Source organism: Babylonia areolata, chromosome 26, assembly GCF_041734735.1.
Source record: "Babylonia areolata isolate BAREFJ2019XMU chromosome 26, ASM4173473v1, whole genome shotgun sequence".
In the NCBI taxonomy this organism is placed as follows: Eukaryota; Metazoa; Mollusca; class Gastropoda; order Neogastropoda; family Buccinidae; genus Babylonia; species Babylonia areolata.
In genome coordinates this window covers 33793074-33812330 of record NC_134901.1, presented here as the reverse complement: position 1 = coordinate 33812330, position 19257 = coordinate 33793074, and the positions used below count along the sequence as shown (strand labels likewise).

Below are 19257 nucleotides of genomic sequence, written 5' to 3'. Positions count from 1 at the left end.
AGATGCAGTGCATGGAAACCGAAAGGAAGGCGGGAAAGGCGGTGCTGGACAGTTTTACAGGACAGCATGGTGCAGATAGCAGTGAAAATGTATGTTTTTGTGCTGATGCATGGTATATATATTAGCTGAGTGATAATTATATTTGACAAAAGATCACGAACATATTGTCAAACATCCAATGCATCGACTGACATCACATAGTTCTTCAATCTTCTAGTCATGTCGTCTTGCCTAGACATTTACGTGACTTAGATGTGCACAGCGAAAGAGGAGGGGGCCTCAGCAACTAATGCTGGCGGGGCATTCCACGTTGGAATAGTTACTGGGGAACAACTGTGTTTGTATGTGTTTGTTTTTGTGGCAGTTTATTTGAACTTAGGGGAGTAGCTGCATATAGTGCCGGTGGTGCCAGGAAGAAGCCACTATTCTGATGAAATGTTAACCACATTATGATTTTGTGGAACATGGATAGTTGACACTTCTTCCTTCGCGATTCAAGTGATTCGCACTTTATTTCATCGAGCTACTTGTGGTGTAGCCATTGGTGACATATCTTGCTGCTCTTCTTTGAATAGCCTCTGGCTTCTTGGTCATTACCATGGTGTGAGGATTCCAGACTGTGCAGCAATATTCAAGGTGGGGACGCACTATGGTGTAGTAGGCCTTCGATTTTGTTTCTCTCCTTGCAGTCTAAATATTTCGCAGGATTCTTAACATATTGTTGGCCTTCTTTGTGATTTTATCCAAATCTAGCAAAGTTCTTTGTTGAGGTCAACTCCAGTCCAAGGTAGGCAGCTAGGCCAAGATGTACCCCTTTAGATGGTAATCAAAGGTCACAGGCTTCCTAGATTGTGAGCAAGTTAGTATGTTGGTTTTTTGTGGGTGGAACTGCATGTTCCAAGTTTCTTTGCATTTGGCAAGGGTGGTCAGATCCTCCTGAAGTAATTTGTTGTTATCATTATGGCAGATCTCTCTATAGACTATACAGTCATCTACAATCTGGTTCTTGGCTTGTGCTTGTGGTTCTTGACTTGAAATGCATCATTGTGTAGTAGAAAAAACTATTATACAGGAGTGCATGGGGAGATGGATGGAGTTGTGATGGCATCATCTTGGATGGATTGCTGAGTGTGTATAGGTATTACTTGTCTATCTCTGTGTCCCGTTCTCCATTCATAATTGAATTGTTGTTTTTTTGTTTTGGTGATGGCTGAGGGGTCAGCAGAATGAAGGATTGGTAGGTCGTTTGGCATCAGATCCAACAGTCAGCACCGTAGTACAGTCCAGGTGAAAAGAAAGGTTCTACTGGAAACAGTATCTTAAGTACACATGTACAAAAAATGAATATATGTATCATTTATGCATAGTCTCTCTGACACATGCCTGTCCACTTGGAAGGCCTTCCTTCACCAGTGTTACTTTTCTTTTTTGACTGTGTGTATTGTTTGTTTTCACAGGTAGTTTTGTTGTCTGAAGTTTGCTTTGGGGATTTTCAGTAAAAATTAATGAATTATCAACCTCATAATCAATGAGGGTTTTTTTTTGTTTTGCTGCCCCATCATCTGCACCATTCCAGTGGCATTACTCCCACGCCGCTCACTTTAGATTCCCCCATACACGGCCACACCCGGGTTCGTCCGTCACAGTTCCAGCATCGGCAATCCGCAGGGAACCATCGATGTTAGGTCGCCAGGAGGCGACATACCAGAGGAGACCCTGCACTGCTGCTGAGTCACTTCGGTGGTGTTCAGTGGTGCCTGTTCTGTTTTAATGTATTTAGGACACCACCTACTAAGCCCCCTACTAACGACAATAATGGCTTAGTCGCGGAGCCAGACTGAGTGAGCGTCCCCTCCAGAGTGGAGACTGCCACCACGTCCCTCAAACAACAGCCCCCCATGAATCTGCCGACACTGACGACACTGACAGGACTCACCCCAAGCACAGAAGTGGAGGGGCATCAAAACTGAGGTCACCATGAGAGCAGGGCATGAAAGGCCACAGACTTTGAGACTATTTTGTTTATATTAATGACGATGAAGGAGGAGGAGGAGGTCGATGATGATGACAATGTTGCTTTGGAGGTCCATTTTGGTTTGGGACTGCATGACAAAGCTGTACTCTACGCTTCCTGTCATAATGATATCCCGGCGTTAACCAGGCCCGAGAGATACAGACACTTGCAGTGTTGGTCAGGTAATTAGAGCAACACACCCAAAGACGCATCCTTGAAGTGGATGACACTCGACTGTGTGGTCCCAGTCTCCCCATTTAAGCCCACAGCACACTCAACTCTGGGTAGGAGCCGGCCACGGGCCAAAAAACCAACCTCCGCTGGAATTCGAACCCGCGTCCTCCAAGCCGTCAGTCCGCGACGCTAACCACTTCGCCATGGCAGCTGGTATAATCAATGAGTTTAGTAATTGATCTTTTACTGCAATGACAACAAACAATGTCATAAAGTTCTTGTTGATTACCCTGTAATTATACACCATGCACACAGCCAAAAAATGATTGCCAGAGTTCTTGTCAGCGTGTAACTGCTGCAATCTTGTGGTCATCAGTTGATCAAATGACTGTCAATGTTCTTGTCAGTGTGTAACTGCTGCAACCTTCATTGTCAGAGTAGTCTGTGTGTAACTGCTGCAACCTTCATTTTCAGAGTTCTTGTCAGTGTGTAACTGCTGCTATCTTGTGGTCATGAAATGACTGTCACTGTCAGAGTTCTTGTCAGTGTGTAAATTTATGCAATCTTGTTGCCATAAAATGATTATCAGAGTTCTTGTTAGTGTGTAACTGCTGCAATCTTGTGGCCATTAGAATGACTGTCAGAGTTCTTGTCAGTGTGTAAATCTGTAATCCTGTGGGTGTGCAGTCCTGGAGAGGGGGGTGAGTGTGATGAGTGGGCCATGATTGAAATGCAAGGAGAACTGGAGACACGACACCCTGTCCCGCTGAGTGGTAAACTGATTGGAGATCTTCATTTCACCCATGGTGTAAGCATCTCAGGAATTCTTTTTATTTTTTATATGTCATAATGGTCAGTGTTTGTGTGTGGTAAACCAGTGATAAATGATTTTCATTTATACACTATTTGTAAGCATCTCATGAATTTGTGAGTTTGTGTGTATCAATTGATTTGGTTTGTGTGCTATTTTATTGGGGATGTTCATCTAGCACAAAACTTAAAATTGTAAGCATTTATTAATGATGGTTTTCTTTCTTTTTGGTGTGCGAAGGGGGTGGAGTAAACTGGTGATCCTTTATTTTGTGTGATGGGAGCGTTGTGAATATCAGATGGTGGGTGGGGGAGGGATGGTGTGGTAGCCATTGTCTTACTTATATCTCATGGTTGATGTTTCTACTCATTCTAGCCAACATGCCACTGAATGGATGAAAAAAAAAAAAAAAAAAAAAAAACCAAAAAAACCCCACACACTGACACTTTCCACACAATAGATTTCCTTACGAAACTGTCTACAGCTGTGTTGTGCTTGAAGGTTTAACTCACTCCATGCCAAGAGTTTTTGCCCTTGCCAATCCCTGAAAACCCAGGGTTTGTATAGGATGGGGAAAAAATTGTAAAAAAAACAAATAAACACCCAGACAATTGATATTTAGTATATGTGTGCAAGGAATGTTGTTCCATATGTGTGCAAAAAATCAAAGTATTTACTCACCATCTTGATGTTGATCGCGGTATACATATTTTGTGTATTTTTTAGCATTTTTGCACCCATCAGAAAGGTACACCAAGTGCCCTTGAACATGTTCCACATCACATTCTAACACTATTTGAGGAACTGAAGACCTAGTGCATGCAATGAAGTATGAACAGGTGGTGAAGAAAGTTGAAATTCACACATACAAAAAAAAATATTGTCTCTACATAATGAAAAAAAGGAGTTCACTGTACACAAAAGCCTGATGTAGTATCACCGACAATAGTCTTGACTTGAGTGGAAGAGCTCATGGCAGGTGATGCTGAGTCCTGGGAGGGAAAAAGGAAAAATTGTCAGTCCAATCACTGGTGAAAACACTTGCAAAATCGTCCGTTTCCTCAGTGGTTTCGTCGTCTGTGTCTGTCTCATCTGTTGGCACATGTTCCTCACTTTCCTCTCCATTGTAAACACTCTCTTCAGCGGCCAAATCTATTTCTAGTTCATCGGGATCTGGTTCAAATTCACTGTCTGAAGAATCAGCATTATCTCCTTCGACATCAGAGCCTTCAGTTTGGATCATTTCCAAAACATCTTCGACGCTGAGTAACATTTCACCTCTCTGACCGTGTCGAACACTTCGCCGTGACGCCATCTTGTCAAACAACTTACAAAGCTGACAGGGGGCATGCTTTGTTATCAACTGCGGTTGAGCTTATCGCGACACACACGCAGCGTGTGTGAATGAAAAGCTGACCAGAGGTGACGTAAGATATCACATCTGCTTTTGATTTTCGCATCCGACGCGTCACTCCGACAGCACGACTTTTTAAAATCCAAGTCCGCATATGCGGACATTGGCATCCAACGCTTTCTCCGACGATGTCCGCATATGCGGACAATGGCAGCGAGTGAGTTAAATGTGTCATTGGGTGTATCACATCAGGTTGGATTTATTCAGGAATTCTATTATTGTGTAATAACTCTTTGTCACAGCAGAATTCTCTGTGTGAACTTTGGGCTTTTGAACATTCCCAGCAGGGGGAGTATCAGTATGTTACCACAGTGCAGTGCCACCCATTAAAAAAAAAAAAAAAAAAAATCCCTGCGAGTGTATATATATATTTGTTTTCCTTTCAAAGTGGATTTTTCTACAGAATTTTGTTGCAGTGGGTTCTTTGACGTGTGCTAAGTGCATATCCTTAGTTTAACGTCTCATCGGAATGACTAGCCTCAAGACCACCACTGAAAGTCTAGTGGAGGGTGAAAAAAAATACTGACGACTGTGGGATCCAGTTTGCTCAGATTCTCTCGCTTCAAACACGGAGACATTACCACTAGGAACCACTCTTATAATAAGCACTGTAAGCTTGACATTTGCTTTTGGTACATATCACATATCCCCATGAAAACGACCCATATATTTCATCTTTTAGAATGTCATCACTCTTGTCTTAGATGTGTTTTAATCAAAAGTATTTGGAAAGTTCAATTTTAGGATTTAAGAAATAGAAAAAAGAAAAAATCTTGAATTTTTTTTTCATGTTCATGGGCTGAAACTCCCACTCTCTCTTGTCTGCAAGTGGGCTTTTTCCTGTATGACTGTTTTTAGCCTTTCATTTACTGATTGGGGCAACTTCACTGAGTTTTATAAGGTAAGCATGTTTTCGATAGCCCACATAGGTTGTGGGATCTTTAACATGCATATTGTGTTTGATCTTCTGCATGTGTGTGTGTGTGTGTGTGTGTGTGTGTATACGAAATTATGATGTGTACATGTGTATTGACTATTCACACATACATATACATGAAGGGGATACAGGCATTGGCAGGTCCGCTCTTGATTTGTGAGATTGGAAAAACTTATCTCCAGCCTGTACCCAAAGGTTGCTACTAGCAATATTCAAACCCAGGACTGTTAGATTGTAAAGTAAAATGTTCTCACCACTCAATCTATCGTACCCATCTAAATAAATTGACATCTTCATGTATCGTTTTTCTGTCCCTGATGTTTTTTTCTTATATATTAATTTCAGGATGTTCCAATTTTGATCATTGGTCACCACATCCTGTACGGAAAGGTTGTTCCGTTGGAGAAGCCCTTTGCTGTGCTGGTCAAGGACACAGCCCAAGGTCATGGTGAGCCCATGGAGGATGACGGACAGTCAAAGCCCCGCACACAAACGGAGTATCACGTCAAGGCCATCATCAGAAAGAAACTGCTGTTCAAAACCCGACCCAAGCCCATCATTGCAAATGTACCCAAGAAACTTTAGGCATGTGTGGTGGTATCTGTATGTTTTGTGGTGGTGGTGGTGGTTGTATGTGTTCTTTGTTCTGCATGTTTTGAGGAGGAAATATGTGAGTGTACATGCAAAAGGTTGATACCTGTCAAGTGTGTATGCGTGCGTGCGTGCGTGTGCAAATGTCTGATAACTGTCACAGAATTACACTATTGAAACGAAACTGGAAAAAGTGGCTAATGTTTTATTTGTTTTGTTAAATTATATTCACAGCGGAAGATATGACCAATGAAGTGTGTTCATCCATAAGGCCTGAACAAATCCATAACAATTCACATGATAATGACTGAATGCACTGTATTCCTTTCACACATATCCATTCCAGTAACAATGAATTCAGTTGAAAACTGAGCACAGTCATCATGCCCACTCACGCAGAACTACATGATAAAATGACAATAAATATTGATATGTATTCTTATTAACAACATCACTAACATTTATAAATGTTGGATGGAAAAACAGGTAAGATTTGGTAAATAAATTTATATTCCAAATGTACCTTTTTTTTTAAAATTGTCCCATCTACACCATTTCAGTGGCATTTGCCCATGTCATATTGAAGAAAACCTCATACACAACATACCCAGTTCATCTGTGCAGTCCACAGAGTTATTTATCCTGAACGTTTGGTTGTCAGGCCATGCACAAGATAAGATTCTACACTGCTGCTGAGTAGTGTTTTTTTTTTAGTTACCAGTGTCTTCTGATATCAAAATATTTAGAAAACCACTCTAAATCCCCTACAGACAACAATCATGGCATGGTGGAGCCAGGTTGAGTTGGTGTGTTCCCTGGTGTGGAGACCAGTGACAACCCCCATGAATCTGTTGGCACCAAAACTCTGACAGAACTGTATACAAGCTTGGAAGAGATGGGTAAATAGAATATGAGGTCACCATGAGAGCATGGCATGAAACTGAATTTCTGACAATCAGGCCTTAGTAATGCAGATGCCTGAAGTGCTGGGAAGATTGAGCAACACTCAAAAGACACATCCATGAAGTGGATGACATCTGTTTTGTCCCGGTCTTCCTATTTGAGCCAGTTGCACATACAACACTGGGTATTTGCTGGCTGTAATTAGTTCAGTATGTTCCATGCCTTAGATCACTATATAAGCATGAAACAACATAACTGATCATGACAAAGACTTATAAACTGTAAATGATAGTAATAAATTACCATTTGAAATTCAATACAGCAGCAAGAGCAAGATTACTGAACTGTGTATGTATAACACAGTGTAAACAGAAAAAATTCAATGATTAGGAACATTCCATACAACCACATCAACAGAAATTAAAAACTTCCAGTTTAATTACACATACTTAACTGTGACCCAACTAGTGCAGACTCCGGCAGGGGTCCATTCCTGTCTTGTGCAAACTACTATCCGCCTATGCAGAGAAAACGAAAGCAACTACGGCCGATAACCTTCCGGAAGTAGGTAACCTCCCCTTTGTCCCGCTGGCTAGCGCCTTCTTTTTCCGGCAGCCATTATGACTCCTGTTCCTGTGCTCTCCATACGGCTAAGTTTTTTTTTCGTATTTTCTGTCTGTCTGTTGATTATCTGGCATTCTTGTTTTTTGTCAAATTATCCAGTTATCTCATTCATACAACCCAGTTTCATACACTCATCACACCTTTAAGTTACCTGAGCCTTGCTTCAAACAGAAACATTGTATATATTTATATACGTATATGCACACAAACATGATCAGCATGGTTGACTGAGCATTGGATTTGCATTTTATGGGTGGAGTTCAAATGAGAAATGTGGCATCCTCACTGCCCATCTTAATCATCAGTATAGTCATTCTGGTGATGTTTCTGTTGTGTTAGTCTGCTTCCTTCTTGCAGCTCTCCGTGATCATTTAAACAAGAACATACCCAGCATGCACAGCCCTGAAAATGGAGTATGGCTGTCTACATGGTGGCAAATAAACAAAACAGTCATACATGTAAAAAGTTAAATGTTGCATGCTTGTCTGAGTGTGTATGTGTGCGTGCCTGAAATCTGATTGAATGATACAGAAAACAAATGATGAACGCCCAAAGGCAGCCGTCAGTCAACTCTACCCAGGTAGGCAGCCTGTTGTGTAAATAACCCTGTTTGCAAAGTGCTTAGAGCTTGGCCTCCGACTGAGAATAGGTGCTATATAAGTATCCATACCAATCAATCAATCATTATATAACATGTACATGTAAGTTATAACACATAAATTTGCACACACACACAGGCATACACACTTTCTGTCTGAACACATTATCAGCATACATTACTCAAACCTGCATGTGAATTGGACTCTGGTCCCCTTCACTCTCTGTGTAACTTTTTGCTTGCAGTTTTGCTGCCTTCACAGTCACACAATAAAGGGCAGGTCTGAGTGGGTTCAAAGCAGTAAGAACCCTCATTACAACCGGTTTGTGGGAGAAGGAGGTCGACGTGGGGGAGGATTCTTTGGTTCCGGAATAATGTTTGGTCCACTCGATTCTTTTTCCCTCTCCACCGGAATCCACTCTTCTCCTTTTAGGGCTGCCTGTCTCACACACACACAAACATGCATTTAATTAGATTGTGCACAGATGCACATGCTCACAATATAACACACACTGACATTGTTCCACTTCAAAATATCTAGTAAGATCACATTTTAGTTAACACACATCAAATTGAAGAAAACACAGACACACATCAAATTGAAGACACACATCAAATTGAAGACACATCAAATTGAAGAAAACACAGACACACATCAAATTGAAGACATCAAATTGAAGAAAACAGACACACATCAAATTGAAGAGACACATCAAATTGAAGAAAACACAGACACACATCAAATTGAAGAGACACATCAAATTGAAGAAAACACAGACACACATCAAATTGAAGACACACATCAAATTGAAGAAAACACAGACACACATCAAATAGAAGACACACATCAAATTGAAGAAAACAGACACACATCAAATTGAAGACACACATCAAATTGAAGAAAACACAGACACACATCAAATTGAAGAAAACACAGACACACATCAAATTGAAGAAAACAGATGCTTTCACACACACTGAAACACACACACACACACAATTGGTCAATGATCTCTAAATCATCTTCACTGACTGGATAAAAAAAAAAAAAGGTTAAGCAAGTTAAATATTTAAAATATATTTCTAATGACCAAGAAAACAATTTTTAATGGTCTCTCCACACGTTTCATTCCGTTTTTCAGTGTCCTGTTCCAAACACAGACAACTCATTAACTTTCACTATACATCATTATTTGCCGAATTATTTGTACATTATGCAGAAAGGATCCAACCAAAAATCCTCTCAGCACTGTTCTGACTGAAACTTATAATTATATTGAAGGTCAGCAGCATCTCTACGAAACACAAGTTAGAGTCCTGCGTGCACCGGTATATTCATGTATGCATGTGAGACATGGAAAAAGAATTTAAGTCATGGAAATGAGATGCTATAACAAGATACTACATATCCAGAGACATCAGATACACTGATCACATGGAAATGAGGTGCCATAACACATACATATCCTGAGACATCGGATAGTCGTACAATGATCACATCACCCATGAGCAAGTGCACCAAACCAGCAAGCACATTGGACCTTAGGAAGGTCTATTGACATCAGTTAAGAAAAGAAATCTATGCTGGTATGGCCATGTGACAAGATCTGATGATATAAAACAATCCTCCAAGTAAAGTTGAGGGAGGGAGATGGAGGGGTGGACAAAAAACCCTGATGGACTGACAACGTTGGACAGGAAAAACCGTTTCCCAGGATTTTTTGATAAACAACCACAAGACCTGGAGGAATCCAGTGAACAGTTCTGTGCAGCACCACAATGCCTTTTCATAGAACTGAAGAAGAAGAAAGAAGGAAAAACATTACGTTTAACAGCACCATTCACTTTTCACTTTGGTTCAAAATGAAGGAAAAGACTTGAGACAGGGGACAGCTGGTGAGAATTCATATAACGCGCTGCAGATCAGTCATTCCCTCACTGTGTCTATTATAATGGTACATCATCATCATCAGTATTATAAAGGATAAGCAAGACAGACCAAACTGATTTAGCAGAAACGTGAACTGACCACCATGTAGATGATGCTGGTGATTATAAAACAGACTCCGCTCAGTACTGTAGACAGGTGAAAACAGCAAGCAACACTGATGCTGAAACAACACAAGTATTTCAAATCACTGAAACTATGTGCTCATTTATCAGATTTGCTTTTCATGTAATAAAATAACCCAGACACCTAAGCATGGGATTGCAATTTATAAACGTCATGTCCCATTTCTCACTATGAGTAATAGCTGAAAAATAAGATCTGTTGAATTTGTTTTACATGTAATTTTCACTCTAACTTTGAGTTGAAGAGAGACAGAGAAAACAAAAACATAAATACTGAAATATCACTTTCCGGTTTGCATTTAAAAACAAAAACATAAATACTGAAATATCACTTTCCGGTTTGCATTTGATATGTAACATATAGATATATGATCTGTTCCAATTCTTGAGTGACTTCAGCAATTAATGTACGCCAGTTAATCAAAAATTTTTTTTTCCACATAACACTACCTATTCCCCAAGTCTTCTCTTGAAGTCTCTTTTTTTCAGTTTGGCTTTGCACCATGTTTGTTGAGTGCTTTGAGCTTGGTCTCTGACTGGTGATAGGTGCCATGTAAGTATCCATACCAATCATTGGTGCCATGTAAGTATCCATACCAATCAATCAGTCAATCCTGTTGAACTACTTTTTGAATTTGAAAGAAAATTCTGGAAACTCTATGCTCTGCCAATCTTCCACGAACTAGCAGTCTTCCTTTCTGTGTTTAAGGGCAACAACTCCAACACTCACTTACATACATGTACAAGTGGGCTGCATGTGTACAACTGTTTTTACCCCACCATACAGGCAGCCACACTGTTTTCAGAGGTGTTCAGACTGGGTATGTTTGTGTTTCTACAACCTGAACACTAGCATGGATTACAGGATCAATGTCATGTGTTTCTGATATTTTGCAAATATAACCACACAAAGGATATGAAGGCACTGGCAGGTCTGTACATAATCATGCTGACCTGGAAGATAACAAAAATCTCCATCCTTAACCATATTAGCAGTCTTGTGAGCACCATTTTAAACATTTTTTTTTTTATCAAACCACTTCCATCATCCAGTTTATGTCTTTGAATGAGTCAGTAACTTTTGCAGTCTGTGGACAGCAAAAATTTCAAAGAAAAGCTGATGAATAAACAAAGAATGTGATCAGAAACCCCAGCATAACATCAACACAATATAAATGCTGCCATATTATTGCTTAGACAATTTCACTTCCCTCTGAGGATGTCACAGAACTTACTTGCATATCTGCATTCTCATACTGTTATCCACCACTTGTACAAGAGTTCCTAAAAACACCCTTTGTTGGTCAACAATATGCTTCATGATCACCTGGAAATACTTATCTATCTATAGTGCACTTCTCTAAGGCACACATATGATACACAGTCATACAGATACATACTTCAGTCATATGAATACATGTGGTTTACACATGAGAACAAATATCCAATTTGCTCCCACAATAACTTAAGTTGATGTAATTCATAAGCTAATGACAGGAATTTACAAAGCATGGTAAATAAGACATATAATAAATAGTAATAAAAAGGGAAAGAAAATACATGTGCATATGTGCAACAGTGGGCTACTATCAATATAAAACAGACTAAAGACTCAAGATCACACCAATTGTTTGAAGTCACTGAGAAATCAGTTGCCTTGATAAAACATAAAATACGGTACGACAATATAAAATATCAAAAAAAAAGGTCTCAAAAAGAACCCAAACAAAAGATTTTGTTGTTCTTACACAAGGTAGAAAACGAATCTGATGAAGTAGTTTCTGGTCAAAAGACGTCCCTGTCTAACAACAGCAGTGAAACAAAACTGGCCTCTGTAAGACAAAAGTTTTCTTCAGTGAACAAATTATTTCACACATGGTCATCTATAGTCATACATATTCCTTTTTCATTATAGAATATTAATTTTCTTGTTAATTTCTTTTCCCAAACATTACAAATTGTTACAGAAATGTATCTTAAATCAGATCACTGTATTGATGGGACTGTTAAACACGTTTACACTGAATCCATTTTCCTCTCACAAAACAGTTCTGTTTTAAAATCTGACATTCACAATGCTACATTAACAAATGTCATGAAAGCCCTAAATTACATGTTTCCTTTTAAACTTTTGACAAAATTCCCAAATCTTACTTCAGCCTAAAAAAATATGATACATACAAAATCTTTTTGTTGTTGTTCAAAACAATATGAATTAAGAAAATAAAGATTCTTTACTATGACAGTTGGTACATCCACATTCACTTACGTTCTCTCAACAGTTCGGCCCTTCTGCCGTTTTCCTCTTGGATACTCCAGGACAGCAACCAGTAGTGATATAACTCTTTCACTGTCAAGAAACCATTTATCTTTTTTGTATGATTTCTACTCCTACAAACATGCAATCGTTCAGACTGTTCACAAAGCACAAAGAAAAAAAAAAGAAAAAAGAAAAAATGAGAAAAAGAAGAAAAGAAAAGAAAAGCAGAATGGATCAGATAGAATAACTGAGACTCGCTGGCTGGATGTGAAACTGGAATCATGATGGACCTGCCTTAATGTGCATTTGTTTTCACAAACAAGATACTGCATAATAATGATACATTGTACTTACATACATAAATTATAAAGTGCTAAACAGTCATAGGTAAAGGAAAATGTGATGTATTGCAAACTAAAATTCACAATGATTACAGTTATTGTAAATATTTTGAGATTCTGGCAATAGTAAAACTGAGCTGCTGATCTCTCTCTCTCTCTCTCTCTCCATATGTATGTATGTATGTATGTGTGTGTGTGTGTGTGTGTATATATATATATATATATATATATATATATATATATCTAACTTATGTGGAATTCCAATTTCTGATTAATCTGATAAACTAATGTGACCGTGCTCCGAGTGGTTCTAATAGGGGTACGGCACAAAAGACTTAACTAAATATGATTAATTAAAAGGATAGACAAGATCCCACGCACAGGCCAGGAACATATAGAGGCCAGTCACAAATGGGGTTTCTATTGGTTTATTTACAATAGTTATAAACTAAAGGAGAAGACTAAGAAGAAGTAATGAGAAGAAAACAACTAGGAGAAGACAGTGCCTGGAATGACACAAACAAATGTCATAAGTACAACATGTCAACACAAGTGAATAGTAAAGCACATGTATACATATTACATGGAAAGACTATCACTCGGGTTTGGGATACGCAACAACATAATGCATATGTGTGAAGACCAAACGCTGACATCAAATGACATTTCTAATACATTTAAATAGCTCAGTTAAAGTGATTGAAGCGATGCTGACTTGGTGAAAGTACACTGACAGTATAGATTAGATAAAGCTTATACTGTGTCAAAGTGACTCAAATGAATCAGTTTATCATGTTGCACTATACTGGAGTAAGCCGTATAGGAGAGAGCATGATAACTAAATTACAGTTAACAGACTGATACATACCAGGTGGCTTTAACCAATAACTGGTATTAATCCAACACTATCTTGTAATCACAACAGCAGAATACTACACACATCTTAGAGTACTGAGAATCAGTGAAACACTGTAACCATCAGTGATAGCAAATGAGAAAGAACGCATCATATGCACCCACTAGAATATTCTGGAACAAACTATTAGTGTCCAGAGACGTCACTGACTGTGACGTTAAGAATCAAATGGAACACTGCTCCATGCAGATGACGACATGGCAATTATTTTGATCAATCATAGCCGAGCTGTGACTAACATGTCAAAGCAATAACTGAACAAAGAATCAACTGAACAAAGCAATAACTGAACATACTCATATGAACACAAGTACTGTGTCGAACAATACAATTTACAAATCAACACATTCTACACACTAGTACTTACAGCAATACGTAGCGAGGTGTCAGCCGTTGTGGGAACACACACGACACAACACACTGCTCGACGCGGCAAGAGAGAGAGAGAGAGAGAGAGAGAGAGAGAGAGAGAGAGAGAGAGAGAGCAGGTCAGATGACTGACCAGGTATGAAATGACCACTCATCATTCACTGTGCCAATTTATGCAAGTTTAGCGGACCGCAAAGTCCGTCACGTGTGCTTGCGAGCAGATCGTCACTAATCACGGAGAATCTGATGACAATTGTGTTTGTTTAAAGGTGTTCAGTGACAGATTTCTAAATGATTCCTGAACCGATTTACGTCGGATAAGTTGCAAAAGAAAGAGCTCAACGTCTACTTTATAATGAGTGTAAAATGAAATGTTGATTATTTAAGATGAATTTATAATCTTAATTTAAGTCACCTGAACAGGGTCAGTTTTAATGAGCTCGTCGCTGAAAATTATAAACTGCATTAAATCAGTGTAACGTAGGCAAACATAGATGGAACAGGCTTAAAGATGGAACTGCAACGATTCAGCCAGTATATAATACTTGTAGTTTACTGATCTGACAAAAGACATATTAATTAAATACTTTGGAGCAGAAACACAAGTTTGCTCTCAGCCAATGACGTACCGTGACGCGACACTGGTCGAGCCGTCAGCAGGCTGTCTGGCGAGGACAAAATGATGTAAGCAGAGTGACGTCACACATTCTGTGTGGAGGAGGGGGGTGGGGGTGGGGGGGGCTTAGGAGGGAAAACGTCGTCTGCTGTACTTTGTGTGTGAATAGTGTTGGAGCAAGCATAGCGCACTTGGTCACACTAAGACTATCACTAAATGAGTATATCAGCAGTGGAAAACGCTGAAATGAATAAGATGGCCACATCTGAACAATGAACTGAAGATGGTGATAAGGATTTATGTGGGAGGGGTGGATGGGTGAAAAGATTCACTGATGGGTGTAGAATCTAAAAATTCACTTAACAAGCTGAAGAAATTAACTGTGCTGAATGCTATGAAGCTATTCCACATACATAAAACCTGGTTTGCAGGTGTAAAAACAAGAGTTAGAAACTCTGAGCATCTTGCATGAGACTGAACAAAAACCGTGATCACTGTAAAATTTTCTTTCTGAAAAATCACCAAATTCTAACAAAAAAACTTTTTAAATTTTAATTTTAAAATTTTTAACACAGATTTGCATGTGGTATACACAGAAGTGTATGCTGATGACAAGGAATTTCCCTTTTCTCCATATTTGAGACAAATGAATTACCCTGAATACAGACAATAGAAAAAAATAAAAAATAAAAATAAACGCACACAAATGCAGAAAATAAATTACAAGCTAATGAGTTTACGAAGGTATGGATGTTATTCCACAAAGGAAAAAAAACAACCCCAAAAACCCAATACCCTGTGTATTATTCATATGGGGGACCTTAACAGCATTATAAATAAATCATTCATATATTGAAATATCTTCATTTTAACAATTATGAGTTCAAAATCAATTGTGCTGTGTGTGGAGAAACTGTGTGCAACAGTGCTGGGTGAAAATTTATAGAAATTTCACTTATGATTTTATGCACTTAAAAAAAATCATAATACACTCAAATATGTGCCTTGAATGTTATATTGTTTTAGTTTTAATAGAAAATTTACAATTGTCATTCATGACTCTTGATACCTTTTACAAATCATAGTGTTAATGAACCATACACTGCATAAAAGGATACATAGCATACACACCAAACTGCCAGTTCTTGAACTGTCCAGCAACTGCCAGGAGCCCTCCCAGTAATGCCACTGGGGGACAAACAATGAAAACACCGAACATAACTTATCAATATTATACTATCTATACAGCCTTTGGCCTCTTTTGTTTTTTTTATCTATTCATTCTATTATTCAATCTATAAGTATAACCCTGCTGATATATGTGTAAAAACAGCTAAATGAAGGCCTTTACAGTTACACATATGCACACACATGTATTACACACAGAACATCAGACATAGAGAGAGAAATTAACAAATTAAAGCACAGAGAGTATCAAACATGTTTGTGTGCATGCATTTGTGTGTGCATGCGTGTGTGTTTGTGTCTGTATATACATGTGCGCGCATGCGCCCATGAACATATGTATTATTGTATGTGTATTCTATTTTGTGCCTTGATAGCTGATTTCATATATTGTTGAATAACCTGATTTTGACCATCTATGTCTATGTTTTAGTTATAGTACGATCTTGATTTATGCCTGTTCTTTAACTGTGCTAAGTTACAGCATGTGTATGATTGTGATTATTGAATATGAAGCTTACATTATTTAGTATTAAAGCATTTTATACATTTTCTGTATTCATATTCAATAACTATGATCATTGTATATGTATGGTTGAGATTATTGTGTGTGAGGTTCCACACCAACTTAACATTTAAGCACTTTTTGTCTTGTGTGTATTCATTTCGTGCACTGGTTGTGTAGCACACACCACTCGTGTATTTCTCTTGTTGAGATAATAAAGCATTCTATATTCTATAATGTTTATCACTGTGTGAATTCATGAACGAACTACAATAACAACAGAAAATGACAACTACCATCATAACATACACAGAAGAATATACAGAAGACAGTATATAACTGATCAATGCGATTCCACTTCCACGTTCCATCATGAGACATTGAGCTTACAAATCAACACCCAATCTTCCATAACGTTACCTGCACTGCTAACAAGAGCCTGTTCGTTGGCCCACATCGACCATTCTGTTTTACCCATAATTTAACAGCAACCGTCGCCGCATACTCTTCAACCAAAATTTAAAACTTTAAAACAATGACTTTTAAATAACAGTAGCAGACGACTCTTTGGGGAGGATTCAAGGAAGTGCGGATTACCAAACATCTACACACCGAAAGCTACCGAATAGGAGATGAAAACATGTCAAAAGAACACAATGCGGAGTACTAGAACAACAACAAAAACAACAAAAAGAAAAAAGTGAATAAATGATTAAAGCAAAGCAGGTAAAGAAACAGACTAATAAACAAATGAATGAAAGAATGAATAAACAAACAAACAAACCAATCGAGAAACTGACATTAGTTTCATGGTACATTTCTGCTCAGTTGAAAATGGGTGTCATTCTTTATAGTAAAGTACGAAATGTTTTGATGAATGTTGAACTGAATGTTTACAAAACAATATTTTTCTAATATGTAGTTTCTGTGTGCTCGCAGCTGGTCCTGAATCTTTGGTGTCAGTAAATAACCAATTAAAGTGGGTGAAATAAAGACCCGGACAATTTTTTTTTCTACTTAAATTCCTGCAATTGAAGCATACCGATTTTTTTTCATCTAATGTTTGTTGTCATCGACCATAGACGTCACTGGTTAAGAGGCTGATAGCTTCAAGAATTTGTTAGTTATGTTTGCAAGATTGACTAAGTTTGAGGGGAGCAGAGGTCGCTTGTCCATGCATTCATGGGAAACAACTCTTCATAGTTTTGCTGGAAAATAACTCGCGTTCAAAATCCTTAGTACAGTCCCTTTACCTTCTTCACAAATGACCATGATTTAAAAAACAAAAACAACAACAGCAACACACACACACACACACACACACACACACACACACACACACACACACACACACACACACACACACACGATGTTCGCCTTTCATCTGCCTTGCTAGTTCATTTGACTTTCTTCATTCGTGACCTAGCCGACAGCGAGGTAGAAGAAGAAAAGAAAAGTGCAATCAACACCCGCACTCTGAAAAGAAACCCTTCCCCAGTTTCAGTTCAGGATCAGTTTTACAAAGATGTGTCACTGCGTTCGGAAAAATCCATGTGCGCTTCACCACATCTGCTGGGTAGATGCCTGACCAGCTTGGTAAGGCTGTGAGTGCATGCATAATTACACACACACACACACACACACACACACACACACACACACACACACACACACACACACACACACACATGTATTTGTTTGTATTTGTACTTCATTTTATCACAACATTTCTCAGTGTGAAATTCGGGCTGCTCTCCCCAGGGAGAGCGCGTTCCTACACTACAGCGCTACCCATTTTTTCTCTCCCCTGCATGCAGTTTTATTTGTTTTTCCTATCGAAGTGGATTTTTCTACAGAATTTTGTCAGGAACAACCCTTTTGTTGCCGTGGGTTCTTTTACGTGCGCTAAGTGTATGCTGCACACGGGACGGCCTCGGTTTATCGTCTCATCCGAATGACTAGCGTTCAGACTATCACTCAAGGTCTAGTGAAAGGGGAGAAAATATCAGCGGCTGAGCCATGATTCGAACCAGCACGCTCAGATTCTCTCGCTTCCAAGGCGGACGCGTTACCTCTAGGCCATCACTCCACTTATATATATTACTTTGCCATGGGATCTTTTTCCGTGCGCCAAGTACGTGCTGCACATTGGATTTCGGTTTATTATCTCATCTGAAAGACTAGACACTCAGTTTGATTTCCAGTCAAAGTTGGAAGAAAGGGAGACTGAGACCGGGATTCGAACGCGGACTCTCGCGGACAGTGCAGTGGCAGAGACTCAAGGCCTGACTAAGCGTGTTGGGTTACTATTGCTCAGTGCTGGTCAGGCATCTGCTTGGCAAATGTGGTGTAGTATATATGGATTTGTCCGAACGCAGTGACGCCTCCTTGGGCTACTGATCCTGATGCTGTGATATGCATACGAAAAATACACGCTCACCCGCATGCTGCTCAAATTCTCCCACTCCAGCCTCAACACACACACACACACACACACACACACACACACACACACACACACACACACACACACACACACACACACTGGCACAAACAAGTTTCAAGTTTTAATTATCCTTTCACTCCTATTGGAGTATGGAGGATTACTGTAAAACAATCTTTTTATGCCCAGAACAAACATTTCCAAATGCACAAGAATGTCACATAAAAGATGATGAGAAAACACAAATGTCTTTTAACTCCAAAAGTGTAGCTAGGCAACATTTGCAAATCTAATTATCTTACTTACAGCTAAAATGACTTTTTTGCCTCCTTTGAGCATATTACAAAAATTAAAAACCGATTTTGGAGACAAATATTTTTTTTTAGACCATATCTATTTCGTAACTGATCATAACTGGGATATTCCATTATAAAATGAAACTCATCCCCGATCACAGACATGTTACAAACCTTACAAAGCCGT

At 38.9% G+C, this 19257-nt stretch overlaps 2 protein-coding genes across 3 annotated transcripts; one reads left to right on the top strand and one right to left on the bottom strand.

Annotated features, from left to right (window-relative positions):
• The first annotated feature begins 18 nt into the window (after positions 1-18).
• Positions 19-5935, top strand: LOC143300493 (chromosome transmission fidelity protein 8 homolog). Its single transcript, XM_076614210.1, has 3 exons — positions 19-89; positions 2876-2996; positions 5696-5935. The coding sequence occupies exons 1-3, from the start codon at positions 67-69 to the stop codon at positions 5933-5935; spliced, it is 384 nt and encodes a 127-aa protein (XP_076470325.1). The 5' UTR covers positions 19-66.
• Positions 5936-6014: 79 nt separating this feature from the next.
• On the bottom strand, positions 6015-16919 carry LOC143300492 (cytochrome b-245 light chain-like). 2 transcript variants are annotated; one of them, XM_076614208.1, is made up of 6 exons: positions 16752-16919; positions 15760-15829; positions 12409-12483; positions 11888-11971; positions 10096-10177; positions 6015-8505 (listed from the first exon to the last, which is right to left on the bottom strand). In XM_076614208.1, exons 1-6 carry the CDS (start codon positions 16807-16809, stop codon positions 8380-8382), a joined length of 495 nt encoding a protein of 164 aa, XP_076470323.1. In that variant the 5' UTR covers positions 16810-16919; the 3' UTR covers positions 6015-8379. The 2 variants fall into 2 exon arrangements, with proteins under 2 accessions (XP_076470323.1, XP_076470324.1); XM_076614209.1 differs by lacking the exon at positions 11888-11971 and having other exon boundaries at positions 8367-8505.
• Between the last annotated feature and the right edge of the window lie 2338 nt (positions 16920-19257).

Bases quoted from the DNA above. Each gene is read 5' to 3' on its own strand.
- LOC143300493 (XM_076614210.1), top strand. From the start codon at position 67: ATGGTGCAGATAGCAGTGAAAAT. The intron at 90-2,875 runs GTATGTTTTTGT...GTGGGTGTGCAG, and splicing joins GTGCAGATAGCAGTGAAAAT to TCCTGGAGAGGGGGGTGAGT. The intron at 2,997-5,695 runs GTAAGCATCTCA...TATTAATTTCAG, and splicing joins ATCTTCATTTCACCCATGGT to GATGTTCCAATTTTGATCAT.
- LOC143300492 (XM_076614208.1), bottom strand. From the start codon at position 16,809: ATGGGTAAAACAGAATGGTCGATGTGGGCCAACGAACAGGCTCTTGTT. The intron at 11,972-12,408 runs GTAAGTGAATGT...TTTGTCTTACAG, and splicing joins GGCCGAACTGTTGAGAGAAC to AGGCCAGTTTTGTTTCACTG. The intron at 10,178-11,887 runs GTAAGAACAACA...GTGTTGTTTCAG, and splicing joins AGATTCGTTTTCTACCTTGT to CATCAGTGTTGCTTGCTGTT.